The 12,758-nt window shown below is 37.0% G+C and overlaps 1 protein-coding gene across 4 annotated transcripts in view; it reads right to left on the reverse strand.

Annotated features, from left to right (window-relative positions):
* Window positions 1-918: 918 nt before the first annotated feature.
* ADCY8 (adenylate cyclase 8) overlaps window positions 919-12,758 on the reverse strand; it is a 144,456-nt gene continuing 132,616 nt past the window's right edge. For 2 of the 4 annotated variants that reach the window (XM_019614245.2, XM_010709320.3), the window contains 3 exons: window positions 6,402-6,494; window positions 4,362-4,476; window positions 919-3,292 (listed from right to left, as the gene is read on the reverse strand). In XM_019614245.2, coding sequence (XP_019469790.1) covers window positions 2,814-3,292; window positions 4,362-4,476; window positions 6,402-6,494 — 687 coding nt within the window. In that variant the 3' untranslated portion in view covers window positions 919-2,813. The other 2 variants (XM_019614247.2, XM_019614246.1) reach the window with 2 other exon arrangements.

Below are 12,758 nucleotides of genomic sequence, written 5' to 3' on the forward strand. Positions count from 1 at the left end.
AGGTGGACTATCAAAAACAACGGGACAGACTCTTGAGCAGGGTGTGTTGTTATAGCATAAGGGGAAAGGGTTTCAAACTAAAAGAGGGGAGATTTAGACTGGCATGAACATTTCTATTCTGTATAAACAAGAATCCCTAAAGATACCACTGTGAGGGAAAGCTGAATACTGTAGTGATGCCATGAAGCCATCAAGTAAAACTAGAAGACAGTATGTATGAATAATACCTACTGTTCCTCTGAAAACAAATACTACAATGGAAAGTAACATTGCTGAACGTTTAAGGCCATCACAGTAGGAGAAGTAACAAGCAGTGTAATTGCTGGGATGACAAATATCAGCCTAATATAGACAAACAGTACTAGGCAGGGATTTACCTGTGGCAGAAATGGATAAAATTCCTCACTGAAGAATTGTTTATGGCAATGAGCTGTCTTGGCACATTCTTTATCTGGTCAACACAGACTCGGGCTATTTAAGCAGACAATTTTGCTCAGGAACATAGTTATGCTAATAGAGATGTTCAGAAGGATAGAACAGAAAGTCATCCATGTCTGTGATATGGAGCCTGTGCAGAAACACAGTGGTGGTGCCCTCATGCGTCCAGTCTTCCATCATAACTAGGTAACACCTTCCACTCTCTGCTAATTGTCATTACAGGGGCTGGCAGCAGTGGGGAGAATTAGAAAACTGGTTCAGCTTGGATAGGCATTTAACAAGAATTAAATGTTTAGAGAAACATAAGGATTGAACCTATATCCAGCAGAGGGATAAGCTGAAAAGAGGACAAGAGTTTAATAAGCTGTTTAAATCAGCCCAAACTTCTTTCTTTAGGGCTTCCAATATCACTTTTAACCCAAAATTTGTTTAGCTGCTTCAAATATTAACCAGTCATTTTCTTCCTCTCCTACAGTGTTGACACTGTCCTAGATGGTGCGAGGGGTTCTGCTTCCAGGATTCCTACGTGGTGGAAAGAGATTATATTTCTGGGATTTCAAATCAGTGATTGACCTGAAATGAGAGCTCAGTTACTGGCAGCTTCATCACTTGATATAACATTTCAAGCTGTTTTTTCTTTCTGTGCACAGACCCATCTTTCAGTAATATAATTTACTCTGGAATCCATTTGATCATTTTTATTATTTTCTATTTCTGAAAGCAGTATTCAGCTGATTAAATTTTGTCCAACATAGCCATTCATCAGATTGTTTTACAATGAAGAGCATTATTTTTGTCATACTACAATTAAACAGCTTTGTGTTTTGATGTCTTTTATTTTTAAACAATAGTGTCTCATAAAATGTAAGAATCAAGATCTCCTAGACATCATGCTCATTTTTATAAAAATGTGCCCAGTCCTATGATAATGCTCCCAATACATCCCAGTTTTCATTAAGGACTGAGTAACAGCCGGTAGGAAAGCATGGCCTGTTTCCACACACGTACATATGTTGTATTGATTGTGGAGGGTCTTGTCTGGGGATTGCTGTGTGAGTGCAGGTTCTGCTGCTTCCATCTGTGAATTATATGAAAGATATTATTTACTGAGACAAGCCCAGCTCCTCTGAGCACACAGACTTGATGAGAGGTTCATTTGTGCACTTTACAGCACAGTATGAATTGCAGCATTGGATATAGGAACCTGTGTTATATACTTACTATTTCCAGGGAAAATTTGATTGGCCATCCTAAAATGGCATCATCCTTGATGTAGGGTTTGTAGCAGGAAGGTGTGCCAGTGTTGCATTGCAGAAGGACTGTCTCTGTTCTGTCACAAAAATCATTTAGGATAACCTCAGTCGTGGTTAACCTCTCTAGAGTTGCTGCTATGGGGTAACCTCTCTCTTCCTCCTGAGGTACTTGAATAGGAGTTGAGCAGTGAGCTTTGTCTCCTGTGGTGCTTCTACACATACTCATTTTACAGCCTGAAAGAGCCCTTCTTCTGGCAAAAGTGTAACTGGAAGAAGTGGTAAAGAGCTCAGCTCTGGAAAGTGACTCCAGAGAACTTGGTTAATTCTTCAGCAGGACAAGAGACTCAGTTGTAGACTCCAGACAAGTATCCAAGGTGGAGTTCTGTCATTCATTCATAGGTTCCTTGAGCCACTGAAGATATCTTAGTACATTTGAGCTCTCCAAATGGAACTGACAGATAGTGCCTAGAGGAGAGCCTTGACCTCCTGAAGCAGGCAGTAAATAGAGCTCAGATGGGTAATGAATGACATGTAAGATATCTGCAGACACCTATGTTTAGGCAATACACTCTAGGCTCTTTTAACATTTCATAACCAGTTACTCAATGGAATCTGTGGGCTTAGCTAAAAACATTCTCTCTTATCTCCCACATCTTCACATCTGGACAGATAGCACACATTAAAATCCATTGGCTGTATTGACTAGCTTTTCCCTGGTTGTTATGGAGACCAGACAACTAGTTTAGATGGGCATCACACTCCTTGAATACAACCAGAAGTGAGGAGAGCCTACCCAATCTTCTTCTGAGTTTACTTCTACTCCATGTGATATACTGCCTACACAATTTATGTTCCTCCTTTTATGGAGTTTATTCTTGACCCTCTTTGTGAGTAACTGGCACAGCAGAATGGTTATAGCCCCTGTGGTTGGACATTCAGGTGTGGAGAGAGTTGCTGACACCATTCATTAAAATAGAGAAACTGGAATCTCATGAAATGTAACACCAGAAAATAATCACATATATTCTAAAAAAAATTAAACCCTTTTTATTTGTATATTTATTTTATATATAAAAGAAATACAAAAAAAAAGAACACAAACAAAATGTTGATTATGGCAATTCAGTTTTGTCTAGTCCCCTCAGCCTGGGCTGCTGCCTCAGATCCACCGGGAGTGAGCAAAGTCCTGCGGTTATAATGTCCCTTTATGATTCCAGAGTTGTTGTTCTCATTTAGGATTTGCTTCTGTTTTTGCCTGTTAAGAGACTGTACAAGTCCTAGTACAACAGCTGCTAATGAATACTGTCCAGTCAGTTTTCTTGGTTGTAAGATTAAAGGATTTGGTTGAACTCTTCCTAGAAGAAAATATGTTTTGATTTTTCCTTCCTGTTCACTGATGCCTTTGACATAAATCTCTCCTCGGTAGTCGAAGGCAAATCCCCGGTCCTTCAGAATCAGATATGTTTCTTCAGGCACTTGTATTCTGTCACTAACTCCTGTGCTGTCCATTCGACTTGCTAAATTAACTGTTTTGCCCCAGATATCATACTGTGGTTTCTTGGCACCGATAACTCCTGCTACAACAGAACCATGACTAATCCCTATTAAAAACAAATAAGTAAATAAAATAGAGAAATAGCAGCCAGCTAAGCAAGAATAACTGAAAACCATATTTGCACTTGAGAATCAGCTGAAACCTACGTCAGATACACTTATCGTTATGCTTAAGGAAAAAGTATGTATAAAAAGAAATAAGTCCAGGAAAGATAAAAACATGAAAAGTTATATCCTCAAAGCTATTTTACAGGTTGTCCATCACAGTGGAATTGCAGTACTTACATATCGCCTGTATTCTGCACACTATTGCCAAAGTTTCTGCAAACTATTTCTTAAGCAGTAGGAAAATCTGCACTTCTTGAAGGCAACTGTAACAGTGCTATGCAGTGAAGAAATGACATTCTTATGTTCTATGAAATGAACATGTATTTCCATGAAGTTACTGCAATACTCTATTTTATGAAACTTGCATAAATTCAAGGCAAACAATCAAATAGAAAAGAATACTTTTTTATATATGATGGAATTTAAAAAATAAATTTAGTGTTAGTGAAAAGCAACTTTGAAAAAAGATCTTGCAAAGTTTTATTTTTTTATTTTTTCTTTTTTTTATATAAATCGGTTATAGAAATGATCTTCAAATATTTCTGCGTTCATACATGATAAATTCTTTGCAAGTGATCTATGTTTACCGGGCACAGATGCATATTCCCTGAAAGTTATCCATGGTTCTAAACTACTAGGATGCACTCAGAAATGGCACAGATAGTGATGCCAAAACCCTCTATGCTGTGACTGATGAACATACTTCAGTTTTTTTTACGCTAAGCCTGTCTTGTTTTTCTGAGTGCTTTCTGGTTTTGTCTATTGATCTAGACAACGTAAGGTGTCATCAGTTTTGTTCCTGCTACGTGCCATACATTGAGGTAATACTGTCATGACCCATCATATTGATTTCATCCATTCACAGCAGTTTAGAGGTGCTGCCACTGGGACAGATCAGGTCAGAACCAGAGCTCAGTTTTTCTCCAAAGCCATAAGTACTGCACATAGAGTTTAGAGTGAGCTACTATCTAAAACACATTTTAATTTTCATGATTGAATAATACTTACCAATACGGAGCTCAAAGTTGTTAAATGAATGCTTGTTGATCTCCTGTATGCTTTCATTCAATGCTATGGAGAAGTCAGCTAGAGCACACAAATGCCCCCATTTGTCTTCACATTGCTAAAGAGTCGTTAAAAAACAGTATATTAGAAATGTTTTGCATTTGCTTGTAGAACAGCTCCCATCCATCCCTACCAAGTAACAAGTATCTTACAGATCTGGAATTCAAAATGAATAGTTTAACTATGCTAGACCAAGGGGAGGTTCGGTATTATTAATGGTAAACTAATGCTTCCCACTTATATAACAATGCTTGCATACTTAGATGCACAGAAGCTCACTCTGAAACACAAAAAAATTCATTTTCTATCAAAAATCAGAAAGGAAATCGCATATGAAATCTAAGACTGATGAAATATGGAGAGGATTGGGACTGGCCTAATAATGTTATGATATCACCTTATCTATTCTGAAGCCAAGTAATTCTTTCATTAAACAAATTTCCAATCCATAAGTATGAAGCATTACGAGCACCATCTCACATCATGCAGTGCAGCTCTTTGCCATTTTAACCGTCCTTGGCTTTTAAGCCTGATCATAAGAATCTCCCTGGCATCAACCTTTTCTGTTCACACCATGCTCATTTGTTGTCCTCAGCCTCTTTCAGTTCAGAGTATGCCATCCTCCCTCAGCAATCCTCACCTCTTTGATGTTGATGCAGTGATACACGTATATGTATGAAGATAAGTACATGTAAAACATATGCACAAATTTCATTACACTACTACAGTTTTATAAAAGATTGATTAATCACTGTTGAAAAAGCAATAAAAATTTGCTTCCTTTGAATTTTTATCCATATTAAGAGTAAAAAGAATTGGTTAGGAGGTCTGTAGTAGCAACCTGCTATGTTTCTGATGTTCACTTCTTTGCTCATCTCTGCAGAGAAGCAATTTAAGATGGAACGAACTAAAAAAATATCATGCATGCCTACTTTTATGGATTTCTATCTATTAGCCTTACTTGTTACTCTGCATGTAGTAGCTACACTCTACTTGCTTTATAATATAAACAAGCAATCAATTTTTTTTTTTTAGATTATAATGCTCTGGATGCTGCTTTCCTGGTAGTTGTGATCAGTGTGGGCAAATCTGATTCCCATGCTCCTGTTGATCTGGGGCAGCACACTCTTGTGGTGCTCTTCCTTGTGATCTGACACTGGTTGCCAAGCAAGACAGATCTTGGCAACAGTCAGCTTCTCACTGGAAGTATTCTAGAACTTCATCTTATTCCTCTGGAGTATTGAGTATATTTTCAGAAATACTCTTGAGTGTAATTGTCAGTATATTGATGTTATCTGGCTTATTTTATGTTCGTGATTGGGATTATTTAGTTGGAGTGTGGTGAGGCACCAGCAGAGGCTGCCCGTAGAAGCTGTGGAAGCCCCATCCCTGGAAGTGTTCAAGACCAGGTTGGATGGGACCCTGGGCACCCTGATCTGGTGAGTGGCAACCAGCTCATGGACAGGGAGTGATACTGGATGGTCTTTAAATTTCCATCCAATATGAAACATTCTATGGTTCTATGATTTTTCCCTTAGTTTTGTTTCCAATTCTGATAGTGAGAGCAATGTGCAAGCTTCTGGTTTTGTGAAGTTCTTTAGTTGAACTGACATATCTGCTTTGTTCTGATGTACAGTTTATCATTCTATTTAAAAACAAACAGCTACATCATTGCAATAAATGTTTAAATGTGACCTTGCACTTGCATAAGTATGCTGCTGTACTTTCCCACCAGTGTGATTGAAAGGAGATTTTTTTTTCTCTCTAACAAACTTAAATTTGAAGAAAGAATCCATATGGTTCTTGTTCAGAGAACAAATGGCATTTCAATTCATTAAGAACTGCAACTGTTTCTGCCAGAAGCCCCAAATGTCTGTTTTCTTCAAGCAAATATAGCACTATGAACATTGAAAAGATAAGACTAATAATTTTTAATACAATCACATCAGAAGTTTAGTGTTCTAGAATAGACTCTTCTCTTACCTGTTTTTCAGGTGATAATCCTGACACAGCCATGTATGTGCTACCGATTGTTTTAATTTTTTCAATATCCTGGAATCTCTCTTCACCTAGTAGCTAATAAGCATATAAAAAAAAAAAAGAATAAAATAAACAAATAAAACTATTATTTCTGTAACTTTTAACGTAAAATGCTTGTATGGATATAAAAATTAGTCTTTGTGTTTGCAGTTTCTAGTCATAGAACAATGTAGTTCTAGTTATTGTACAATATTCGTTCTAGGTTCTGGGAAACACTGAGCACTTGCTCTTTTTAACATCATCTACTAACAGAACGCACCCAAGATCTTTAAAGACATTTGGCACATTTTAGAATAAATAATATAAAACATGCATATTCCAGCTTAACTTAAATGAAGATGATCCCTGCAAATGCTGAGATATAATCATGGAAAATTAACTAAGACAAATGATCTTAGTTATGTGTATATTCTGGTATATGTGTATATAAATAGAACACCTGATCACTTCAAAATATTCCAAAATCTCTTTGGGAGGAATTCAGTGTGGTTAGGTTTAGTGCTCTTGTGGAAACATTTCTGGTGGTTAAGCCAGTATTGGAGATAATTCAATCTACTTATTCATTCAACCATCATACACATTCAATGAACAGATACCAATGCCTCCAAAGCACTTCTGTGGGAGATCAAGTCCTCCTGCATGTCATGCTTCTTTTTACTACTATGTTTGACACTAATACACTCACTGATCAGTCAGCCTATGCTTTTGCAGAAGACCAATACATATTGTTAAGCACTAGTATCTATGCTAAGTAGGCATAACAAAATCTTATCAGATTGGGAATCTGCAAGAGGAAAAATAAATTTAGGCTAGTGACTAGATCAGTGAATAGTGTGGAAATGACAATTTGGTCCCTACTCCAAGCCCATATTCACAGTTTAACATAGAATTTTGCATTAAATTTTGGCTAGAGCCTTACATTCCTTGAGAAACTTAATCTGACTTTGTGTTATGAACTCAACCATTGACAGCATTTTATGGGATGTGGGCACATATCACCTCATCACAGGCTTTACAGATGTGTGCTAATGAAGGTAATACCCTGGGATACTTCAAGATAGGCAGTGTGATATCTAATAAATTCAGGCATCAATATGGTTTGCCAGTCCAGAATGACCATCCCCTTTCCCCCCTCAAAAATATTCCCACATAAAACCTGTTCACAGGCAATGAAGTTAAAACTTTAAGTACTAAAGGCTCAACATAGTTGAGATTTAAATGAAAAAATTCATGCTGTGGCCAGGCAAAAAGTTAATGAAGCTTTCCCCACTTCTATTATACACTATCATACATTCCTTTTCCGCCCTGTGGATTTGAGTTTCCTTTCAATTAAAAACTAACAACAGTATTTTGTTCAAAGGGAAAAACATACCGCAGGAATAACATGAAATATCCCTGGCCATTGAACTAACCACACTGTAAGTCAGCCAGAGCATCGGGGTGTTGGAAGCTCTGCTGTACATGTGCAGATACGGCACCATCTGTCTCTAAAGGGAAGTTGCACAGCATTGCGCAGGGGACACAAAGCCATATGGTTAATGGCTCTCTTCCAAGTTAGGAAAGTCCAAAAACTTGACACATTTCTCATTTTCTTCAGACTGCCAGAAAAGCCCATCATCTGTATTTCTCTCCCACATGGACAGTTCTTCTAGCTGCTCCCTTAACGAAAAAGACTGTTTCTCACTGCTCTGATTCTGTAAGCAGCAGGTGTGTAGGGGAAAAATGGTCTTGGTTAAAAACAGTTTTCATTTCCATACGGTTGCTAGAAACAATATCAAAGAGCAGAATAATAAGGCATGTATGATAAATATTTTAAAATTATTCTTTTTAAGAATTAGAAAAACCTATTGGCTATCAGGCAATTTTGAAGAAATAATCTCAAGTTATCTCCTTCTCATTCATTATTGTTTCCAAATCTCTATTTTTTCCTGCTGCATTCTGTCTGTTATATAGTTTATTTCCTTTTTCAGATAGTAGTTTATTTACCCTCTACTTTTGTCCAAGTATGACAGAATGGTGAATATTGATTTTGAGGAAAAATATTCCCACTCTATTTGTTGCAACACTTTCCCACTGCTATTTGTTGCACACTTTAAATAGGCTCATGAATTTACCAATTTACTAAGAAAGATTAAGAAACATTTTCAAATGCTACAGTGTGGTTGAAATCTGAAAAGAAATGAATAGCTTGATGCTGCTGTTTGTGTACAGTCAAACTATACAGGGGTCAGACCCTGTGGCATATGCATGTATGAGGTAGTAAAGCAGAGAACATTTCAGGACATCCCACATAACTGCAATGCGATCAGTGCATTCTGAAAGCAGAATCCTGCATGGTGATGAAACCCATATTTTGACAAATTGTGTATTAGAATCCATTGTTATAAACACCATGTAAATCACTGCAGGATAAAGGATAAAGGCGGGAAAAGAGTCCATGAACTAGAAAACTTATTAAAGCACAAATCCCAATTGTACTGTAGCTAAGATACATAAATGCTAGATTGAAATGGCTAGAAAGAATATTACGTTTTAGAAAATAAAACAAAAAACTCACAATCTTCAGGAAAAAAAACATTCCAATATTATTTTTTGGTACAGCATGTCTAATCAGGGAGTTTTGCCCTGTTATGAGTGATTTAAAAGTATAAAAGTAGATTTGCAGTGTTTATGTTTTTTTGTAATGATGTATAAAGTGTTCCTTTTAGTAGCTCTGGATCTGATGTATAAATAGGAAATTATGTATAACTGTATTCTGTAGTGATGCTATACAACAAATAAAGAAAGATCTTTTTTTTCAGTCCAGAATACAGCATCTCCTATTCTGCCTCCACCTATGTCCCCATCACATTTTCCAAATCATGTCAATTTGGATTTTTACTGCTGCTTTCATTCAGAACCATCTTAGAATCATGGAATCATAGAACGGCCTAATTTGGAAGAGGCCTTCACAATAACTGAGTTCCAACTAGATGAAGACAACATCCCTAGTACTGTTACCTGTATAAGGAAACATGAGGGTTCATAGTACAGAGTCTGACTTGGAATTAGGAACTTAATTCAGTTGTCTAAATATAGAAGTCTAGTGTCACTTAGAGCATGCTTTCTGTTAAAACTTTCAACTGCATGCTTCAGGATAGTATAAGTTTTCTGATGGTGTAGCATGGGAGCTGCCAATCTCACGTGTTTGCCTCAGACCATACCAGATATGTCAAATGGCACTAAGCACCAATGCTCCAGACTCTTGTCCTCAGAATTTTACATTTGTATATCTCTGCAGAATTGTTCATGTGATGTTGAGGATCAACATATTTCCATAACTAGTACTTCCACTCTGCTTTCAAGGTGAACATCTTTGTTTTGCTTTCAGACCTGTATTAAGATAGTAGACTATCTCAGCAATTCTATTTCATTCTATTTCTATAGAATGAAAAGCTGAGTGTAGTGTCATCATTTAGTGTTAGTTAATAGCTGTATAGAAACATTACTGTCCCTGATACACTGGTTGCGAAATGTCTTCTGTTTCCTTTTCCATGGCTTGGATTACTCACTTCACAATGGCTCTGTCCTGCATATCACCTTTCAGATTGCTTAGACAGAGAAAACTAATGGTGTGACCATGCTGGAGGTAGGTTAGCAGTCATCAGGAGAGCACATAATTTAATTTACTACCCATACTAAGAACATATCTATTATTCAACTAAACATGTCTGGGACATAATACAGTTCCTAATTAGGTCCTTTATTAGTTACAGAACAGGTGTCAGGGACCTGAATGATTATCATGTTAGAGCTTTTGATGAAAACCTTGTCTGCAATAATCACCTCAGCAACAATGAAATTCTGCTGAGAAGATTACATGAAAGTGCATGACAAGATATCTAAAATTAATTCATAGCAATAGGCTTTGCATTAAGTTTGAGCCATAATCATTTTAATGAGATCTGGAAAGAAAAACAAAACTATTAATCAGAGCATGCTGACAGCTGTGCAAGATCTCAGAAATGAGAATGAAGTATTTATATCTATAGGGAAAACAGAGCAGAAGCTTAGGAGGAGACAGAATTCTACCTGTAGAATAAGAGTGTAGTTTTCTACTGAAATGCACAAGGATGCACTGCATCTGTGAATTCTTATATTCCCCATTGGCAATTTTAGTAACTGTTCATTTGTAAAAATAAACCCTCAATTTCATTGTGTCTCACAGTTTGGTACACTTGATCCTCATCCAGTTTTCATGAGCTAGCATTCTATGAACTCTTCTCATGAGGAGCCCCAGGATAAGGAAGAATAAAGGTGTAGTTCAGCCCCTAACCAAGTTCATAATTAGTTTCTATCTTCTGGCTTGATTCACATACCTTTGTTTTCTGAAAAATGCAGGAAAGCCAATTATTCCTTTGTACGTTTGCCTTCCACTCATAAAATGAAGACAACTATAGAATTAAGGTAAAATAAATTCTTCAAAACCTCTGAGAGGCCTTACACTGTAGTTTCCCAGAACTGAATAATAATAATAATAAATATTAATCTATTTTTCTCAGAGTTTTGCCTTCAACTTTTATCTTGCTCTTTGGCAAATTTCTCTGAAGCCCTTGGAGATATCTGTTCTTCAAAGCAAAACTAGTCAACACAAAATAAAACAAAAAGCTTAGGCTAGATCCTCGAGGAGAGACAGGTGGTTAAAGTAGAACTGAGGTACAACTAAAAAAAAAAAAGAAGAAAAAGGACACTAAATCTCAAATTTTCATTGAACTGTAGTCCCTGGAGAGATCTCAAATCCGTTCATCATAGAATCATAGAATGGCCAGGGTTGAAAAGGACCTCAATGATTAAGTTTCAACCCGCCTGCTATGTGCAGGGTTGCCAACCACCAGACCAGGCTGCCCAGAGCCACATCCAGCCTGGCCTTGAATGCCTTCAGGGATGGGGCATCCACAACCTCCTTGGGCAACATGTTCCAGTGCATCACCATTCTCTGTGAGAAAAACTTTCTCCTAAAATCTAACCTAAACCTCCCCTCTCTCAGTTTAAAACCATTCTCCCTTGTCCAATCACTAGTGATGCTGAGAAAAAATTCTGCATACTTTATCTATAGACAAAATCCTGATCTGCAATTCATATTCCAAAACTAAGCATCCGCTCTTGTTTTCTCTCTAAAGTTCAGTCTCAATCAACTGTACTCTACTGTGTCTTTTGAGTTAAGAACTAAAAAATAAAAGAAAAAAAAAGGGTGAAAGTGTTCTCCCTTTTCCAAAGCACAACCTAAGTAGATTTTTTCCCTGTTCTGATTTTGAAAATTATGCCATGGTTACATAAATCATGTGGGATGTGAAATCCAGATCGAAGCTCATTTTAGGGAATGAACTAATTCCCTCTGCTTTCTTGAAGTGTGTCTTAAAATTAACCCTACAAAACAACATTCATTTCCCCATTTGGTACTCTATCAACACACAGAAAGGAATTAAAAACATTGTTGTGATAAATAGAGATAAAACAGAACATCCTCGGATATTTTTTTTTACTGTTTCTCAAATATTTCTTGCTATCCAGCTGCTTGCTCTTTTTCAGTCCAGTGACACTGGAACAGGTTGCCCACAGAGGTTATGGATTCCCCCTCCATGGAGGCATTCAAGGTCAGGCTGAATGGGGCTTTGAGCAACATGGTCTGCTGGGAGGTCTTTGCCTATAGTGGGGGGATTGGAACTAGATGATCTTAAAGTTCCCTTCTAACCCAAGCCATTCTGTAATTCTATGATCTTTAAGGTCTCTTTCATCCTAAGCCATTCTATGATTTTATGATTCTATGATTCCTCAGCTCTCTTTCTGATATTAACATTGGTTACCTTCATGATGGACAGGATACTTAAATAAAAACTTTATTTTTAATACTATTTCCAATTTTCCCCTCCAACTCTGAATTGCTTAGCAAAGCAAGCAGCTTAACATCTCTATTACATATCTCACCAGAGAAGTGACACTGGTAAAAATGCCATTTCTTTTGTTCTTAACTCAGTGTTTGATTCTGTGCTGATCTGACTCACTCACTGGCTTCAAAGTAATGCCTTTACCAGTTTAGACTTGGATCATTATTTCCCAGATATCTTTACCCTTTCTTCTTCAGGATATAGACATGTTCTACCACTAGATATGCTGGAGCAGGTTGTGGTTTTTATTATACATGGACATATTCAGTAACTATTGCTTTCAGTCTCTCTCCCACTAGGTTATTTAGACCAAAGTTTGGCAAGTCTAAATTAAAAAACAAAATAGACAATGGTAATAGTAATTGGAGTAAAAACC

This window comes from Meleagris gallopavo, chromosome 3 (genome assembly GCF_000146605.3).
Source record: "Meleagris gallopavo isolate NT-WF06-2002-E0010 breed Aviagen turkey brand Nicholas breeding stock chromosome 3, Turkey_5.1, whole genome shotgun sequence".
Classification (NCBI taxonomy): domain Eukaryota; kingdom Metazoa; phylum Chordata; class Aves; order Galliformes; family Phasianidae; genus Meleagris; species Meleagris gallopavo.